The 19,771-nt window shown below is 38.0% G+C and overlaps 1 protein-coding gene across 2 annotated transcripts in view; it reads right to left on the bottom strand.

The window, feature by feature from the left end:
• Positions 1 to 12,174: 12,174 nt before the first annotated feature.
• Positions 12,175 to 19,771, bottom strand: part of LOC150019851 (protein NPAT-like) — a 61,306-nt gene continuing 53,709 nt past the window's right edge. For both annotated transcript variants that reach the window (XM_090266709.1, XM_090266708.1), the window contains 5 exons: positions 19,415 to 19,530; positions 19,231 to 19,339; positions 16,213 to 16,273; positions 14,945 to 16,103; positions 12,175 to 13,767 (listed from right to left, as the gene is read on the bottom strand). In XM_090266709.1, coding sequence (XP_090122835.1) covers positions 13,690 to 13,767; positions 14,945 to 16,103; positions 16,213 to 16,273; positions 19,231 to 19,339; positions 19,415 to 19,530 — 1,523 coding nt within the window. In that variant the 3' untranslated portion in view covers positions 12,175 to 13,689. The remainder of the gene's footprint in view (positions 13,768 to 14,944; positions 16,104 to 16,212; positions 16,274 to 19,230; positions 19,340 to 19,414; positions 19,531 to 19,771) is intronic.

Below are 19,771 nucleotides of genomic sequence, written 5' to 3'. Positions count from 1 at the left end.
TTATGCTGTCCCCCAAGAGACCACTTCAGATTTCAGGACACATACAGACTTAAAAGTAAAGGGACAGATAAATATATTTCATGCATGGAAACATAAAGCACTTACATTGGACAAAATAGACTTTAATGCAAAGACTTCAATAAGATACAAAGAACTTCATATAATGACAAAGGGGTCAATCCAACAAGAGGATAAACAATTGTAAATATGCACTCAACATAGCAGCACCTAAATGCATAAAGCATATATTAACAGTCCTGAAGGAAGGTATAAACACCAAAATAATAAGAGTAGGGGACTTCAATATCTCATTTTCAACAACAGATAAATTACCCAGATATAAAATTAATGTGGGGCTTGTTCTTTAAGCCATGGTCCACAGACTCCAGAGCAAGCTTTTAAAATGTAACTCAGACTGATCTGTCCCTACTCAAAACCCTTTACTAGGCAGGACTTCTGGTTGAGATGTAGTCACAGGTAATAATGGCTCACCTACTTGCACAACCACATCAAAATTACAACTACAGAACAACCATCACTCAGTACTGTCAGAAATCGAGTTGAATGTAAATCTGACAACTACAGAATTAAAGAAACCACACCCATGTAGACTGGTAGGAGGGGAGGAGACATGGAATGGGTTGGTTCCACATCCATGTGTGGTGGATAAAAATTTGGTACCTCAGAAGTGAAGAGTCCCAGGCCCCACAGCCCAGGGTTCCAGTGCATGAGGGTAAGTCTCCATTCTTCGGGCTGCAGAAACCAGAGGGGACTGAGTCAGTGGAATAAACGTCTGGAGTCCCAAGCAGTTCCCCTTAAAGAACTGACACAGGGACTAATCAGACTGACTCCCCCTGAGCTCCAGCACTGGGGTAGCAGCTTTAAAGGCACCAGTGGCATACAGGGAGAACCTGAAGTGTCTGGCATCAATGTAGGAGATGGGGTACAGCTTTCTCCCAGATAAAAGGGAGGCAGAGGCCATTGTCCTTTTTCTGAACTTTCCCCACCCAGAGGCATAGAGGCAGAAAGCTGGTGCCATATCTGAGACTTCATCAACTTGGCTAACACAGCTTGCTTTGCCCTGGATATCCTCTGAGCCTCTGTCTTACACGCCCAGGCTGTTAACAGTGACTTTTCCATATGAATGGTTGGTCTTGGCTCATGCTTCACAAGTTTTAAATCCTCTCAAACAAGCAACAGCCAACCTCGGTGAGTCTCCAGCCCCCGTACCACTTGCTCAGTGGCCTCTGGCCCAGCAACAGCAGTAGCCATCTGCAAACTGTTTTACAGCTAATCAGGGTAGCCCTGGGCAGAACTCAAGTGGGGTCTGATGTTTTACTATACCACCCAGGAAACACAAGAGCCTGTGACTCAGTGGACATCTCCAGACCATTTTGGAGCACCAACACCCTGCCCTTGCACAGCTATCCTCCACAGAGGGCGTATTTTGGTGGTCAGTGGTCACAGCCAGCCCTCGCAGCTGACTGGCCTAGGTAAATTCCTCCCATTGACCTGCCAACAGCAATCAAGACTCAACTACAAGAGGAGGGAGTACTCAGTCCACATGAAGGATACACCTTGAGTATCCATCTTAGGTTATAGGGGAGGCTGTGCCACTGGACCCTACAGGACACCTACTACATTAGGCCACGTTACCGACACAGAGTCATAGCAGCTCTACGAAATATATAGGAACAAACACAGGGAGGCTGCCAAAATAAGGAGACAAAAAGACATGGCCCAGATGAAAGAGCAGATTAAAACTAGAGAAAGTATTAAAATAGAGATAAGCAATCTATCAGATACAGATCTCAAAACACTGGTTATAAGGATGCTCAAGGAACTTAGTGAGGATCTCAACAGCATAAAAGTGAGGATCTCAACAGCATAAAATAGATCCAGTCTGAAATGAAGGATACACTAATTGAAATAAAGAACAATTTACAGGGAAACAGGAGAGTGAATGAAGCTGAGAATCAAATCAGTGATTTGGAACATAAGGAGCAAAAAACAACCAGTCAGAATAAGAAGAAAAAAGAATCCAAGAACACCATAGATAGTGTAAGGAGCCTCTGGGACAACTTCAAGGTTCCAACATTCGCATTAGAGGGGTGCCAAAAGGAGAAGAGCAAGAACAAGAAATTGGACATCTACTTGAAAAAATGATGAAATAAAACTTCTCTAATTTGGTGAAGGAAATAGACATGCAAGTCCTAGAAGCATAGAGTCCCAAACAAGACACATCATAATTAAAACGTCAAGGGTTAAAGATAATCTTAAAAGCAGCAAGAGAAAAGAAGTTAGTTACCTGCATGGGAGCTCCCATAAGACTGAGCTGATTTCTCAAAAGAAACTTTGCAGGCTAGAAGGGACTGGCAAGAGATACTCAGAGTCATGAAAAGCAGGGACCTATAGCCAAGACTGCTCTACCCAGCAAAGGTATCATTTAGAATTGAAGGGCAGATAAAGAGCATCCCAGATAAGAAAAAACTAAAAGAGTTCATCATCACCAAAGCATCATTATATAAAGGGACTTATAGAAGAAAAAGATAAAAACTATGGACAATAGAATGGCAATAAATACGTATGTATCAACAATTGAATCTAAAAAACAAACTAAGCAAACAATATGAATAGAGATAGAATCGTGGATATGGAGAGTTTTGATAGTTGTCAGATGGGAGTGGGTGTGGGTGGATGGGTGAAGAGTTGAGGATATCAAGTACAAATAGGTAGTTACAAAATAGCCATGGGGATGTACAGGTTAGGAAGTGGAGTAGCCAAAGAACTTACACACATGACCCTTGGACATGAACAATGGTGGGGGGATTCCCTAAGGGAGTTGGGGATGCTGGATGGGGGGGGGGGCAAAAGGGGAAAAATTGTGACAACTGTAATAGCATAATAAAATATAATTTAAAAAATAAAATATATGGGTAAAGGCCCTTTTCATGTCTATCCTAGTGGAGCAATAATGATCCCACTCTTGAATCCTGTCGAATTTCAAAACCGCCTGTGACTGACTATACCTTCAGTTCAATGTTGTAAAAATCAATTAATATTGCTAAAAAATCAAGTCTTAGGGCTTCTTGTGTTTTCCCCTCACACAGAGCATGACTAAGGAAGCTGTGTCCATACACCTCACTTAAAAATGAGCACATGTCCTTCTAACATTTAGCATGATGATGTTTTGGGTTTTTTAAGTACCATGAGGAGTGTGATTTAAAATTATACAGGATCCTATATGAGTTTTTTTAAAAACCAAACTGGTATGTACCATCATGTGGTTGCATAGCCCAGCCTCACATCACTTGTCATTGCAGACCATGCTCTTTCTTTTTCTAGACAGTATTTTATAGCTGAAAACAACCAGCAAGTCTTTGATGTTTGTGACCAAGGGGAGTTTTAAAGCTACCAAGCATAAATAATTGGCCAGAGATTATTGTATTTGCATTCTTCTATATAATTATTTGATTCAAGAACAGCTTTTTCCAACCTAAGAAACTACATACCATGTGTATTCTCTCAAGGGGGAGACAATAAGCCTTCCAGATGCTGAGACCCAAGGAAACACCTTGCTGCTTTAAGTGTCCTTTTTGGTGCTAAAAGGAGCTGTTTTTTTTTTTTTTTTTTTTTTTTTTTTAAGTGATGGGTTGAACAGAGGAATCCACCAAGAACTTATTTTTGTGCAGAAACAAAATAATTCTTTAAAAATAAATAAATCTCTATTTTGGAATCAAGAAATAGAAAAATAATCCCAACTGCCTACACCCACATCTTCCTCCCTGCACAGAAAACAGAAAGAAAAGACTCTGAATCAGGAGGTAAGTCTGTACCACATCCTTGTACAACTCTTTCCAGTCTTCTTCCTCTTGGCTGAGCCCTACACCTGCGTCTCCAACATCAGCTTCAGCAATCCCTGTTTCTCCTGTTCCATAGTCACCACTCCCTCCATTGCTTCAGGATCCAAATCTTAGTTGCTTCCTGCTTTGCAAGCTACATTGCAACTTAATTCTAATGTGGACATATCCCAAATAAATGAAGTCCTTATAGCAGCTCTAACACAAGCCTCGTTGCAGTCTATAATTCATGTTTCTTACTGCTGTACCATCAGCTTTCAACATAACCCAATTTCTCAAGCTGCTTAGCTCTCTACACAAGCCCAGACATCTAATCAGCCTCCAGTGTTTTTAATATATGATGCATCATCCCCAAGATCCTATGTGTCTCCAAGAACAAGCACACTGAACCAACAGGCCCTATCAAACCTTTGATTAGTACTCCTGTTTCATTACAACCAAATATTACTCCTCGAGTAGTTAAGCAAGGACCAGTTTCACAATTGGCCAAACTGCAGCATCCCGTAACTGCTGATAAACCACAGTCTTTAACTAGTCTCTCCTCCAAGTCTTCAGCACTAAAATTGCCAGACTCCATTACCTGATCCAAATCATACTGCTGGTAGTAATGCACCAAATGCAACAGCTGTACCACAGAATTCATCTACTTGAACTACATATTCATTAACACCTATGTTAGCAGCACATTTCACCGAAAATCTCGTAAAACATGTTCAAGGATAGTCTGTAGGTCACGCTGACACGCAGGCATCAAGATTGTGAGAAGCCCTGGCCTAGTGGCTCAATACACATGTACTGCTGGTGGGAATGCAGATTGGTGCAGTCGCTATGGAACAGTTCCTCAAAAAATTAAAAATGGCACTGCCTCATGACCCAGTGATTTCACTTTTGGGAACATATCTGAAGAAACCCAAAACACTGATTTAAAAGAATATATGCACCCCTATATTCATTGAAGTGTTATTTACAATAGCCAAGATTTGGAAGCAGCCCAAGTGCGCATCACTGGAGTGGATAAAAAAGCTGTGGTACATTTACATAGTGAAATACTTACTCGGCAGTAAAAAAGAAGGAAATCTTACCTTTTGCAATAGCACTAATGGACCTGGAGAACATTATGCTAAGCGAAATAAATCAGTCAAGAAAGACAAATACCATATGGTTTCATTTATATGTGGAATAAACGAAACACAGTAACAAAATAGAAACAGACTCACAGATAGAGAAAACAGACTGAAAGCTGCCAGAGGGGAGGGGGCCTGGGGGACTGCAAGAAAAAGGTTTAGGGATTAAGTAATTAAAAATAAAACAAAAATATATAAATAAAAAAATAAAAACAAAACAGACCCCTGCCTGGTGTGGCTCAGTGGATTGAGCGCAGGCTGATTCAATCCCCAGTCAGGGCACATGCCTGGGTTGTGGGCCAGGTCCCCAGTTTGGGGTGTGCAAGAGGCAACCACACATTGATGTTTCTCTCTCCTTTCTCCCTCCCTTCCTCTCTAAAAATAAGTAAATAAAATCTTTAAAAACAAACAAACAAACAAAAAACCCCACCTCACAGACACAGACAAAATGATGGTGATTTCCAGAGGGGAGGTGAGGGGTAGGGGTTAGGTGGAAGAGGGCAAAGCGGGGATAAATGGTGGTGGAAAGACATTTGACTTTGGGTCATGAGTTCATGCTGTAATATGATTGTGCAGATGATGTGTCACTGAAACCTATATGGTTTTAACCAATGTCACCACAATAAATTCAATTAAAAAAAAGCTATTAAAACACACACAATATGACACCAATACTTGAAACTGGCTAAAACAAAATGATCAAGTAGTAACAATGACATTGAAAAACTGGAACTCTCCTTACACTATTCTGGAAAACTAAAAACATCTGAATAAGGTTGGATATACACAACCCTAGGACCCAGCAACTCCTCCCCTAATTAAACATCCAACTGAAAGTGCAATACATTTACCAAGACATGTACACAAATATATGAGGTTCTATTCATAGAAGCCCCAAATTAGAAATAATCTAAATGTTCAACTATAAAATGGATTAACTGTGGTTATAACACAATGCGGATAAACACAACGGGAGAGGTACACAGCATTGAGAATGAGACTAACATATATGTGAGTACTTCTTGTTGAGCAAAAGAAGTTATGAAAGACTGACTATATATTGTGGGAATCCATTATACAAGGTTCAAAAACAGCTGATTACCATTGAGGCTAACAGTTATGAGAAGGAAGTATGAGGGGATTCCAGGGTACTAGCAGTGTTCTATTCTTGATCTGGATGATTAAGTGAATGTGTGTCCTTTTAGAAAATTCTTTATACTGTTTGAACTTAATGGTTTGTGCATTTGTTCTGCTGTGCTTCCATAAAACGTTTACATTAACTAAAAAAGCAATAACCAGTTAAAACAATGTAATAAAAAGTTCCCTAAAGATAGCAAAACAGGACTTCCAGCCAAGATGGAGGCGGAGGCAGACATGCTGTGTCTCCCTCACAACTAAGAAGGAATTTACAACTTCAAAACTAAAAATACCCCAGAAGATCCAGAAAGTAAAACTACATGGAAGTTCAACAAACAAAAAAATAATCGGACAGGTACGAGGGGAGGAGCCGGATGAAGAGAATGAAGCGCTGTGCTACAGCAGTGGCTGCTGGGGAGGTGGCAGCTGGTTGCGTGGCTAGTGGCAGCAGTGGCTGGCGGCAGCAGAAGTGGCATAGAAACTGTAGCCGTGGTGAAAAGCGCAGTGATACATTTTATTTTTTTAAGTATATTTTATTGGTTATGTTTTACAGTACTTACAATTTTTCCCCCCTTTGCTCCCCTCTACCCAGTACCCTCTTCCCTCCAGCAATCCTACCCCCCTTAGTTCATGTGCATATAAGGTCATTGGCTTCACCCTTTCCTATATTATTCTTAACTTCCCCCTGTCTATTTTGTACCAACCAATTATGCTTCTTAGTCCCTGCACCATTTCCCCGTTTCTCCCCCTCCCCCCTCCAGGCTGATAACCCTCTAAATGATTACCATACCTATGATTCTGTTTCTATTCTGGTTTGCTTAGTTGGATTTTGTTTTTATTTTTTAGATTCAGTTGTTGATAGTTGTGAGTTTGTTATCATTCTAGTGTTCATAGTTTTGATCTTCTTTTCCTTAAATAAATCCCTTTGACATTTCATATAATAACGGCTTGGTCATGATGAACTCTTTTTAGCTTTACCTTGTCTGGGAAGCACTTCATCTGCCCTTCCATTCCAAATGATAGCTTTGCTGGATAGAGTAATCTTGGTTATAGGATGCTTTTCATCACATTGAATACTGCTTGTCAGTCCCTTCCTGCCTGCAAAGTGTCCTCTGAGAAGTCAGCTGATAGTCCTATAGGCACCCCCTGTAGGCAAGTCTCTGCCTCTCTCTTGCTGCCCCCAGGACTCTGTCTTTATCTTTCACTTTTGGCATCTCAATCATGATGCAACGTGGTGTGGTCCCCTCTGGGTCCAGCTCACCCAGGACCCTCCATGCTTCCCAGACCTGTATGTCCATCTCCTTCACAAAATTTGGGAAGTTTTCCTCATTTTTTTCAATTCTTGCTTCCTCATTCTGCACTGGTTAAATGTTTTTTTCTTCCTTATTGTCCAAATCATTGATTTGAACCCCAGTTTCCTTCCATTCACCATTGGTTTTGTGTGGACTTTTCTTCGTTTCACTTAGCATAGCCTTCGGTTCTCTTATGTGTTTGCCATACTCAAGCATATCTGTCAAGCCTGAGCATCTTTATCACCAGTGTTTTGAATTCTGCATCTGTTAGGTTGTCTATCTCCTCACCGCTTAGTTCTCCCACTGGAACCTTGAATCGTTCCCCCTTTTGGACCATACTTCTCTGTATCCTCATTCTGACAGGCTCATGTGTTTGTTTGCCTCCGTGTCCCAGATAGAGCTGTCGCTCCTGTTACATTGCAAGGAGCAGAGCCTTAGGGATTCATCAGTACAGGGTGACCTGTTTCACATTGTGGCGCTGTATGTGGGGGAGGAGTCTGAGAGGGAACAATGCCACCTGCCCAGCACTCATCCCTTTTCCAGGCACCTCTCCCACTTCCGCACCGGACTGGTGCCCCTGTAGCTGCTGCCCTGGCCATCGTTCCCAGAGTGGGTGGGTCTGCGGAAGTTCTAGGACCATGAGGGTCCTTTAAACAAGCAGACTCTTCTGAGCCCAGCAGTTTCTTCTTCCGTCCCAATCCCCAGTGGTTTGTACAGTCAAAAGCAATTAGGCTTGATTTTCCCCGGTGCTGGGACCATGGGCTGCTAGGTCCGGTGAGGAGCTGGGAATGCTCCCCAGGTGTCCCTCCTGACTTTTTAAAACATATGACTGTGCTTTCTGCCGGCCTACCGCTGCCATCGCTGCTGCTGCCGCCACCACACTGCATCCTCTCCGCCTGGGCTCCACCCCTCCTACCTCTCTGGATGAGCATTTCTTCTTTATATCTTTCTTTGTTGGACTTTCATGCAGTTTGATTTTCTGAAACTGTTGGTTATTTCTAGTTTTGAGGTAGTTGTATTCTTTCTTAGGTGTGGAGGGAGATCCAGCGTGTCTGTCCATGCTTCCGTCTTGGTCAGAAGTGCCCGCAGTCATACATTTTAAATCTGGGACGCAATCCCAGCCCCACACCAGCCTGATCCCAGCCCTAGATCAGATCGTGTAGCTCACGGTTCCAGGGCCAGGGAAAATAGAGCCACATTGTTTCTGACTGTGAAAACCAGTGGGTGTTGGAGTGGAGGAAAAAACTGCTGGTCTCTCAATGGAGGCAGCTTGTTTAGTATGAGAAGTGGGAGAAGTGCCTGGAAAAGGGATGAGTGCGGGGCAAGCAGCACTGTTCTCTTTCAGACTCCTTCCCCACATACAGTGCCACAACGAGGTGCAACAGGGCACCACCCCTTACAACGTAACAGGTGTGACAGCTCTGCCTAAGACACAGAGGCAAACACAGAAAGTTGTCAAGATGAGGAAACAGAGAAGTACGGCCCAAAAATGGGGGGAAGATCAAGGTTCCAATGGGAGAACTGGGCGATGAGGAGATAAGTCAATCTAACCAATGAGGAGATAGCCAACTTAACAGATGCACAGTTCAAAGCACTGGTGATAAAGATGCACACAGACTTGACAGAAAAGATTAAGCACTATAGGGAAGAAATGAAGGCTACACTAAGTGAAATGAAGGAAAATCCACACAAAACTGGTGGTGAAGGAAAGGAAACCGAGGTTCAGATCAATGCATTGTAATATAAGGAAGAAATAAACAGTCAACCAATACAGAAAGAGGAAGCAAGAACTGAAGAAAACGAGAAAGGGTTTAGAAACCTCTGGAATAGCTTTAAACGTGCTAAATCCAAATCACAGGGGTCCCAGAAGGAGAAGAGGAAGAGCAAGAAATTGAAAAGTTATGTGAAAAGGTAATGAAGAAAAACTTTCCTAATATGGGGAAGGAAGCAGACATACAAGTCCAGAAAGCACAGAGAGTCCCAAACAAGCTAGACCCAGGGAAGACCACACCAAAGACACATCATAATTAAAGTGCTAAAGGTTAAGGATAAAGAGAAAATCTTAAAAGCAGCAAGAGAAAAGCAGAGAGTTATCTACAAAGGGGTGCCTATAAGACTATTAGCTAATTTCTCAAAAGAAACTTTGCAGGCAAGAAGGGACTGGCAGGAAATATTCAAAGTGATGAGAGGCAAGGACCTACAACCAAGAATACTCCATCCAGCAAAGCTATCATTTAAAATGAAAGGGCAGATGAAGTGCTTCCCAGCAAGGTAAAGATAAAGGAGTTCATCATCACCATGACATTATTACACGAAACGTTAAAGGGACTTATTTAAAAAAAAAAAATCAAAACTATGAACATTAAAATAACAAAATCACACCTATCGACAACAGACTCTAAAAAATAAAAACAAAAACAAACTAAGCAGACAACTGGAGTGGGAACAGAATCATAGGTATGGGGAGAATGTGGAGGGTTGTCAGCTGGGAGGAAGAAGGAAAGAAATGATGGAGAAATTAAGAAGCATAGTAGGAGGGTGCAGAACAGAAAGGGGGATGTTAAGAACAGAAAGGGTAAAGTAGAAGAACTTATATGCATGACTCATGACATGAACTAAGGGAAGGGGGGACTGCTGGAGGAAGCGGGTTGCTGGGTGGAGGGGAGCAAAGGGAAAAGAAACTGGGACAAGTGTAACAGCATAATCAATAAAACATACCAAAAAATATATATAGCAAGAAACAAAATACCTAGTTTAGCAAGAAAATTATGATAGGGATAACTATAGAACTATTATACATACCATATTACCATTATAATTTCTTTCAGTATCAGGTAACTTATATAGGGTTAATGTACTTGACAAACAATCCAAAAAAAATTTAGGTTGAAATAATACAAGTTAATCAAGAAGCATAAAAGGGGTGAGTACTCAAAAAATTTAAGAAGTTACAATGAACACAAAACTATGATTTAATCAGTGACAGAAAATAATCTATACACCATAGTATATAGTATAGGTATATAAATTTAATACAGGACCAAAATTTGATTTTAGTTTATAGTTAGCTGGGTTTCATAATTAAGATATTTAGCATGTTTAAAAAAGTAACACAATGTATCTTATAACTCCTAGGTAAATCTAAAATTTCACCCTAATTAAGCACGTTACTACTTTTCAAGGAAAACATGCACATTTATATCAAACGAGATAATGACCCATGAAATCTCATGTCGAATCATGTCAAGTTTTACCATGAATTTGGTTTTGATGCCAAACTTAAGGGAAAAATACTTGTTGGTAAGAACCTTTTGGATTTTAGAACTGTGAATACAAGATTATGCATCAGTACAAAATAAGAGAGGCATTATAAATAAATGTGTGGAGGAAGAGAAAACGTATTTTAACCAATTATACTGAGTCAAGTGGTTATATATTTAGGGGAAAAAAACGTAAATTCTTACATCACACCAGGTACCAAAATAAAGTATATATGGATTATGAACTATTAATTTTAACAAATCAAGAAGTAACAGCCTAAAAACCAATGATGATAAAGCTGAAGATATGCAAATTTCTAGAAAGAAAAAAGGGTACTATGGAAGAAATGACAATGTGCTGGCAGGGATTAAAGTAATTTTCTGGAAGAGTTTGGTAAAATATAGATTTGGTAATTCCACTGTCTAAAATGTCTCCTAAGGAAATAACTGCTAACCTCAGGTTATATATTGATATAACTTTTTTTCATGTTGATCCGAATTTTGAAATACACACGGCACTGAAAGGGTTAAAAAAATAAGCTGAAAACTGGAAAATATTTCATATTATTTAAGGTAAAAAAAGCATTAGAAAGTTATATTTACAGTTTAAGTTCAACTATGTAGAAAAATAATTAGAAAAAAGAGACTAGTAAACTATGTCAAAATGTTAAACAATATTTATAAAAAGAAAAAATATATTCAAAGAGGAAGCATAATAATGAAGTCAAAACTTGATATATAATTTCAGGAAGTTGGACCTAAGGCCAGAAGATGGTGGCATGAGAAATGGATAAATGCAGAATATAGTAACAAGTCTTTGAAATCACTATCATAGCTTAAATCTTGGTCTTCCTAACAGTCACAACATCTAGCCTTTGCCTGAATACTAATTTAGGATGCTTTTGTCATGTGCAATTTTAACATACTAAAGAATTCTAACAATATTCGAGGCTAAAATAATCAAATATTTTAACTATAAGACTTTTCAGATTTGACATACACTGACATCAATCACTAAGTAATGTCCAAAATACAGAGTATATCCTTACATGTAATTGTAAAAGTAGTTACAAGTTTTTTGTGGTATACTTTAACCCTAAAATGCCATCAGTAGGCATTTGACTGTTAAAACAGGTTACCAGGTACAATACTACAATTACGTCCAGCATGCTTGGATTTTTAAGGTAAAATGGCGATTGTGGTTTTGCTCTTGAATCTACATGAAGGCTCAAAGTACAAATTGTCTTTGGATGTAATCTAGTGGCTGCTGGCTAGTGAAGAAAGTGAACTTACTTATATATGAATTCTTCATACTCAGCACATGTAAATACGTAGTAATTGAATGAAAAGAAAACCTAATTTTCAACCTCATGTGAACTTCTGACAAAATATGCAAGAATTTAATTGCAAAGAAATTTAATCAAAATCTAAATGAAAATGACTGCCAATATGGAGAAATTCAAATTTTAAGGTAATGAAAATATTTATTCAAACCTACCTGTATTACAGTATCAAGTTGAGTTAAATAAACATTAGCTGTTAAGATATTTAGTTCCTTAGGAATGGACTACTGCCACATCATAAAATTTTTTTACAACACAAATTTCTGCAGTAAGTATCAGCAATTAAGATGTGATTTCCACATGGAGAAATGTTGTTGAGTAGGGTAGATTTAGTTTCTTAAAGTCCCAGTATAAAAACAAAACAAAACAAACAACAACAAAAAAACAGTTGAGGAAAATGACTCTTTTAACAGTATATACACCTGTAGGAAAAAAGTTTAGTAAACTCATATTTAACCAAACAGAAAACACTTGAGAACATACTTTAATATCTAGGCACAATTGGTCAGGTACTAATGATAATTTCTGTTCTCATTTAAAGGTTTAAAGCAATCCATCAACTTGACTGATGTGTTAAGTCTAATACAGAGAAGGCACCACTCATTTCCCTTTTTGAGAGTAACTCTTTATAACACTTTAAGGAGCACAGAGACAATGCACTATATCTAAGTACAGATATAGTTATTTAACAGCCCATTTTAGAAGAAACATTAAAATATAAAACTATGATTTCTCTTATGATGGACATGGCTTTCTAAAAGAACACCAGAAAATAATCCTCCACATAAAACTTAAAATAGGATACAAGATTTAAATTAAATGTGCATTGGACACTACTATTGTAAGGAGGTCTAAGAATTTAGTGCAATTCTTTAAATCCCCAGGATTTAGGGGAAAAGCATATACATCTCAAGAAATCTCAACTAGTACATAACCAAAAGTTTTATGGCTCAATAGTCTATAAACTCAAAGTTCTGTAAAGCATCTTGAAAGTTATAAACAAAAGATCAGACACTCAAATGGTTTACAAAAGTCTCTCTTTAAAACAAGGAGACCAGAATGACCAGAAGTATAAATTTCAGATATATAATCTTTACTGCAATCGTAAGAAGGGGTGGTAAAGTATCCACTGCAGGAAAAAACCAAACTATTATTTCCTGATCACTTTATTATCATTTGAGGTGGTTATCACTTTTGTACTATTTAGTGGTTATATCTTTAAATGTCTTGTTGGAAAGTTACTAAAGGCAATTTATAAGGAAAAACATGATTTTCCCCCAACAGTAAGAAACTATTCCAGATAAATAACCTTCAGAATTAGGTATCATAATACGTCAAAAAACACAGTGTAAGAACATTGGGTTGATTTAACCTCTATTTCAATGATATGTACACAATATTCACAATATGCAACTGTCAAAGCTATACAGTTTTGCAGATTAGCTTTACTTACATTTCTGCAAACTTTTGTTTCCAAAATAAAAATATACCAGGTAATTCTATTTACAAACTAGGAAGCTGCTTCAGAAACAGCATGATTTAGATATAAAGTGAAGTTTCAGTATGGTGAAAGTGCAGGTCATGCTTTTAGACTTTGTCAGTATCTCAATCCCTACACTCAGTTTGAGGGATATGAGTTTTAAACAGCTTTTGTTCTTTTACATTCAGAATGTTTACTCATCATAATGCAAGGATAACAAAAATTTGTCCACATCCATTCCAGCTGGAAATGAACTGGGCAGCTTCTTCTTCTGTCAAAAAAAAAAAAAAAAAAGTAAAAATAAAAAATAAAGAAAAACATCTAAGTTAACATAGTGAATTCAAATAAGGTTAAAAAACTTTAATTACTTAGAACCTTTTATCGGGTTCTTCCATATATTAAAACTGTTGACCAATTTTTTTCAGTTCATTTAAAAAATTTTACAGAGAAGCAGAGAAAATATATAATAAACTCAAGGTTAATAAAATATACTTCCAATGGTTCTTCTAACATTAGATTAGGGCAAAAGACATTATACAAATCCAGAGTATATTAATGTTGAATAAAATAAGATAGACCATGCTTTCTATAAAGTGGTCATTATTGCCAAACCATAAACCTTAGAAAGCTTTAGTAAGATTAAAGAGTAACAGGTACTTTTCAAGTTCCAAACATTTAATATACACCAGGGACTTCACTACAACATTTAGTCCTCGCAGACATCAGGTAAGATGTGTGGTAGGTAACCTTCTGTTACACGATGCAGCTGTGACTAAGAGAGGCAACGGGCTTAATCAGTCATAGAACCAGTGAGCAGGAGATGCAGGATTCAAATCCAGGCTTGCACAGCAGCAAAGCCAAGACATACTACATATTTTAGACACTTTTCTTTCTACTGAATCCACTTACTAAATGGCTACAGATTACACAAAAATGGGTTTCATTTATTAATGCTATCCCTGCATTGTTTTTTTACGAAAAACCATGGTTAAGAAAAAAACAGGCAAACTTAGTTTTTACATTGCTTCACATATTAACATCTACAAGATCCCACGAAAGACATGGCAGGACATGTGAAAAAAGCCAGGATGTAGGAGTTAAAAGTAGTTTTTTACTTGGTAATTCCACACGTAATAGTGGCTTCCCAAAGCCTATGTCACCCTCAACCCTGCAAATTTGGATCCTCCTGTGACGAAAACAAAAGCCTCCTTTTCCCAAGGAAGATGTTTATAAATAAATCCCTTAGCAATTGTTTTGAAAACGCTATGGTTCACCTAGACAACTTCTGAGTACCACACTGGCTGAGAGACACTGCTATACAACATTTTTTGTCAATCAAAACTCAAAGCTATTTCCCTAGAATGGCAAAAAAAATGCTGAGCTCTCTTATCTGAGCACTGAAAGAAGGGTAAAGGTATGATTTTTGAAATTAAGACTTTCAAACTTGCCTTAATTCTCTTCTTTTTCATTGGTATTGATGAATTTGAAAGATTTTTATTAGAAGTACAGGAGTTCCGCTCACACTCATCTAATTCTTCCATTTTCCGCTTTTTTGTGGTGCTCCTTGAAGATGCTCGAAATTGTTGCGTATTGTCTTTTAGAGGAGTTGCTGAAGTAGTCCTAGAGATGGCTGCTCTAGAGAGAATCATTAATGTGTGGGCAGCCATGTTTACACTGTTTTCACTCCCTGCTTCACTGGCAGGGCTGCAGGCAGGCAAGTCTGGGGTGACAGGAGGCACCATTACTTTGGGTGTGCTACTATCTTCGATGAAGCGCCTACTAGAGGGGACCTTGATACCATCTATAGGTTCTTCTTTATGCTTTTCCCCTGCCCCTGAGCCAGGTGTCCGGGGTACAGATAAATGAGTATTGTCCGCAAGCCTATTTACTGGGCTACGTCGCTGAACATCCTGTAACATTTCTGTGGTATGTCTGCTTAGTGGGTTAATCAAAGAACTAGCAGATTTGGTTTGTTCTTGTTTTAGATCCTTCACAGATGCACCCACTGAAATGACATTTTTACTGTTTGAGGTTGTGCCTTGTTTTTTGGTTAGTTCTTGCAGTGAAGCTATCGTTTTCTCATTCCGTAAACCCCCATTTTGCTGCCCATTAGACAGTTTTGAAATTTCTGGATTTTTCTGCCTTTCCACATCACTGCACAATTCATTCTCTTTATTGGCTGTTGCTTTATGGAAAGATTCAAGTCCAATTTCTGTTGGTGAAACTTTCTTTTCTGACTGAGCTTCTTTCATGGTGGTATGTCGGCTAATGGCAGTTTCTGATTTACATAAAATCTTAGACACAGGGGTTCTCTCTCTCTCTTTTTTGAAAGCATTATTAGAAGAGGGTTTTAAGGTAGAGGACATCATGGGTGAGTCAAGATTAGGAAATGAAATGTCATTCCTTTCTTTGTTTTGGGACACCATCTTATGGTTTGTCCCCTGAGAATCTGCCACAGAGGAAGCGATGCTATCAAAACAGAGCACACGTCTATGGCTTTCAAATGGCTTGCTAGTTGGAACTACATTCTCTACTGAGAAGGGAACTGTGATTTCTTCCAGTTTTTTCCCCTGATCCGTTGACATATTCTTATCAGAAACTTCAATTCTTAAGAAAAAAGAAAGAAAAAAAAGTTACTTCTAGCAACATAAAGAGATCCTTTATGTTTTAAATCTGTGCATTCAAATAATCTGACAGAAACTACTTTTAGGCTCACCTTTGTGCATGACATCCAACTAAATGACTTGATGAATCCAACAAATTATTTACCAGCTTCCCTGGAATTATAAATGAATTATTAGAAAAGAAAAGCATTCTTGAGAGAAAGAGTATATTCCTCTGAAAGAAAATGGAACAGACTACATGGTATCACATATCACAAGAAAAAAATTTAAATGACATCTAATGTACAAATGGAAGTATTTTCACACATTAAGTTTAAAAGCAGCTTTGTAATATATATAGTAGTCCCTCTCTAAATTGCGGTTCACTTATTGCGGCCTCACTGTATTGCGGGATTTTAAAAAATACTGTATTTAATTACTTATCGCGGATTTCTCACTATATTGCAGGATTTTGCGGTACTGTATACGTATGTTGTTAAAGTTACGTAGGTTTAAGAGTGTAGAATATGTTTAAGAACATAAGCAGTGTTTATAAAAGTGTGGAAAAGGTTAATAAGGGAGTGGGAAAGGTTAATAAGGGATTGGGAATGGTTTATAAGTGTGTGGGAAGGGTTTATAAAGCCTTAAAATATATATAAATACAAATAAATATAAGGTTCCCATGTCATGGATTTTCATCTATCGCAGGATGTGTGTGTCTAGAGCCTAATACCTGTGATGAGTGAGGGATCACTGTATAAGACAGTCTCCCATCCATATATAGAGGTTAACTTCAGGCAAATATGAATCTTATCTTTGGATTTATGAATTACAATGCTCAATATAGCATTTAAAAGAGTTCTACTTAGATTCAGAAAGATACTAAAAATTTGTCCATATAACTGTCCTTTTTAGTAAACCTGTCACTTAGAGGACATGCTCTGGAGTTTTAATAACTATATTTGATTTCCATGTAGTTTATGTGACAGAGCAGCAAGACATGAACTAAAAAGAGAAGGTCAGATCATGAAGGACCTTATATATTATGCAAAAGGTTTTATAGAGAAGAATCTTTGAGAGTTTTAAACAGGAAATATACATGAATAGAATTATGTTTTAGAGTCAATCTGGCAGTAGTATAGAAGGTGAACTAAAGAATAAAGAAAAATAGAAAGGGAAATTCTAGTTAGATGTAATAAGATGACTCTAAATATCCCAGGTAAGAGATAATAAGGATCTTGTGACAGCGAAGGGCATTAACATGGACATAAAGGGTAAAGGAAGAATCAATGGTGACATTAACTAAAGGGGGAAAGGTAGGCAGAGGTGGTCTTAAGAGGAAGAGATCTTGAAGGTCTCGAGTTATAGAAAGTTAAGAGAGGGAAAAGCATAGCATAGTGGTGGTTCCAGAAGCCATCAACAGTTAGAGGAAAGTAAAGTAAGAATGGAAAATGTAAATTGGATCTATTGTAACAACATAATAAAATATATAAAAAATAAAAAATAATGGAAAATGTCACTGGTGACCTCATTTTAAACAGTTTTAGTGGAAACATGAGAAAAGACAACAATATGGATAAAGAAGAAGAGATAAGAATGGCTGGGGATAAAGGATTGGCAGGTTAAACAAACCTAAGGAACTTTACAGCCAGAGGAAAGGAGCCGAAAAAGAAAATTTGAAGACACATAGTACATGGTTGGCATCATGCATGAAAGGCAACCAATCAATGTTTCTTTTCCTCCCTTTCTTCCTCCCTTCCCCACTAAGCAAGTCCTCTGGTGAGGGTAAATAAATAAATAATTTAAGTGGCATCAAGGGGCCTGGCACCACTCCTAGAGCAATGCTGAGAAACCTAGGTGTGAGGCAGAGGTGGATGGTTGATTAGATCCAGGGCTGGAGGGTAGCAATCAGGCATGGTACAAGAATGTGGATCTGACGGTTTTTAAATGTATTGGGAAAAGTGACTGGTGTGGTACATTGCAGGGTCTAGCCTGCATAGTGAAGAAAGAAAATCTAAAAAGAAATGAAAAATTCAGGTAAAAGGTGAGGATTCAAATAACAGGAGCTTCTCATTGCTTGAAGAGAGATTCAATGGATATATGGAAATGAGTGTTCTTCTTTTTAACATTTCATTAATTTATTTTTAGAGAGAGGGGAAGGGAGGGTCAATGAGAGGGAAAGAAACATTAATTGGTTGCTTCTCGCACACCCCCGGCTGAAGACCTGGCTTACAACCCAGGCATGTGCCCTGACTGGGAATTGAAGCAGCAACCTTTTGGTTCACGGCCAGCGCTCAATCCACTGAACTACACCAGCCACGGAGTATATAACAATATCTTGAGAGAGGTTACTGACCTTTAAAAATCATATAGGCCTAATAAGAAATAGTGAAAAATTAAAGAAGAAGCTATGGGAGAGGTTGAGTTAAGTAAAGATTAAAGACGTAGAAGTGGAAAAGGTCAAAAAATTCTGAGGGTTAGGGTGTTTGGTACGTTAGCAACATGGGCATGTTGTCATCCACAAAGATGGACAAGTTTGAGGTAGAAAAGTCTGAGAGCTGAGTGCAACACTCATCAAGGCCCTAAATGAAAACTGAGTTGTTCCTTTGTATATGGTGTCTTTTGTTGACAAAGTATTTAATTTTGTAGTCAGCACCACCACACTTTTCCAGTTATAAATTATGCACTTTTTAAAAAGCAATTTTTTATCCCAGTATCATTAAAATATCCTCTTACATTTAAGTTTTATATTTAATTGCTTTGCTCTTCACTTTTAGGTCTTTAATCACCTTGAATTTCACCTTTCTATATGGTATAAGGAAGGGGTCTAATATTTTCCTGTAATATACATAATGGCTAATAAATTTCACTTATTAAACAACCCATCCTGTCCCTTCTGACTTCTGATGTTACCTCCACCACATACGAGTTCCTATAAATATGTGGTCTCTTTCTAAACTATTTTGTTCCATTTATCTTGTAGCTTATTGTTTAAATTGTTACAAAAAACTTTCAGCAAAGAATGGGTGATGACCTGTTAAAAATGGTGTAATATTCAAAAAGAAGAGGTGTAGTTGCAAGCAAATCAATACACAGACATAAAGTTGACATTAATGAACTTAAAAATGTACCTGTACAAGGCTTATTTCTTAGTCCCTGAGTTTTCTGAGATTTTTGAGGGATAGGGAATTGAGGGATACTTCTGTTGCATATAGGTGCTGCCAAAGGCATATGAAGGACCTACAAAAAAAGAGGTCGTAAGTTATACTATGTTTGAAAAGCATCACTGCACCATTTTTAGTTCATAAATCTTACCTGCTGAGGAGGTGCAGAAAATGTATTTCCATTCTGTCCGACCACAGATACAGGTATCATTCCTACCATTCCTTGGAGTACAGGCTGGACTGGAGAAGCAATTATGATGGCAGATCCTAAACCAAGACAAACCAACCAACCAAACAAACGAACTCAATAAGGTTTTCTCTCATGAACATTAAGACACCAAAATAATTACTGATTTGAAATCAAATTTTTAAAATTATAATCCCTTTTCCTTTATAACTTACTCTTCTTTTTACAAAATTAATTCAGGAACAAGAGCAAAGCTAACAAATTAAGAAAAACCAAATTTGAATATTAAAGTAGTTATGGCATTTAGTCAAGGTAAATATT

The sequence above is a fragment of the Furipterus horrens genome, unplaced genomic scaffold (genome assembly GCF_987537825.1).
Source record: "Furipterus horrens unplaced genomic scaffold, mFurHor1.1.pri manual_scaffold_2, whole genome shotgun sequence".
Taxonomy (NCBI): Eukaryota; Metazoa; Chordata; class Mammalia; order Chiroptera; family Furipteridae; genus Furipterus; species Furipterus horrens.
This window is presented reverse-complemented; position numbering and strand designations above follow the sequence as displayed.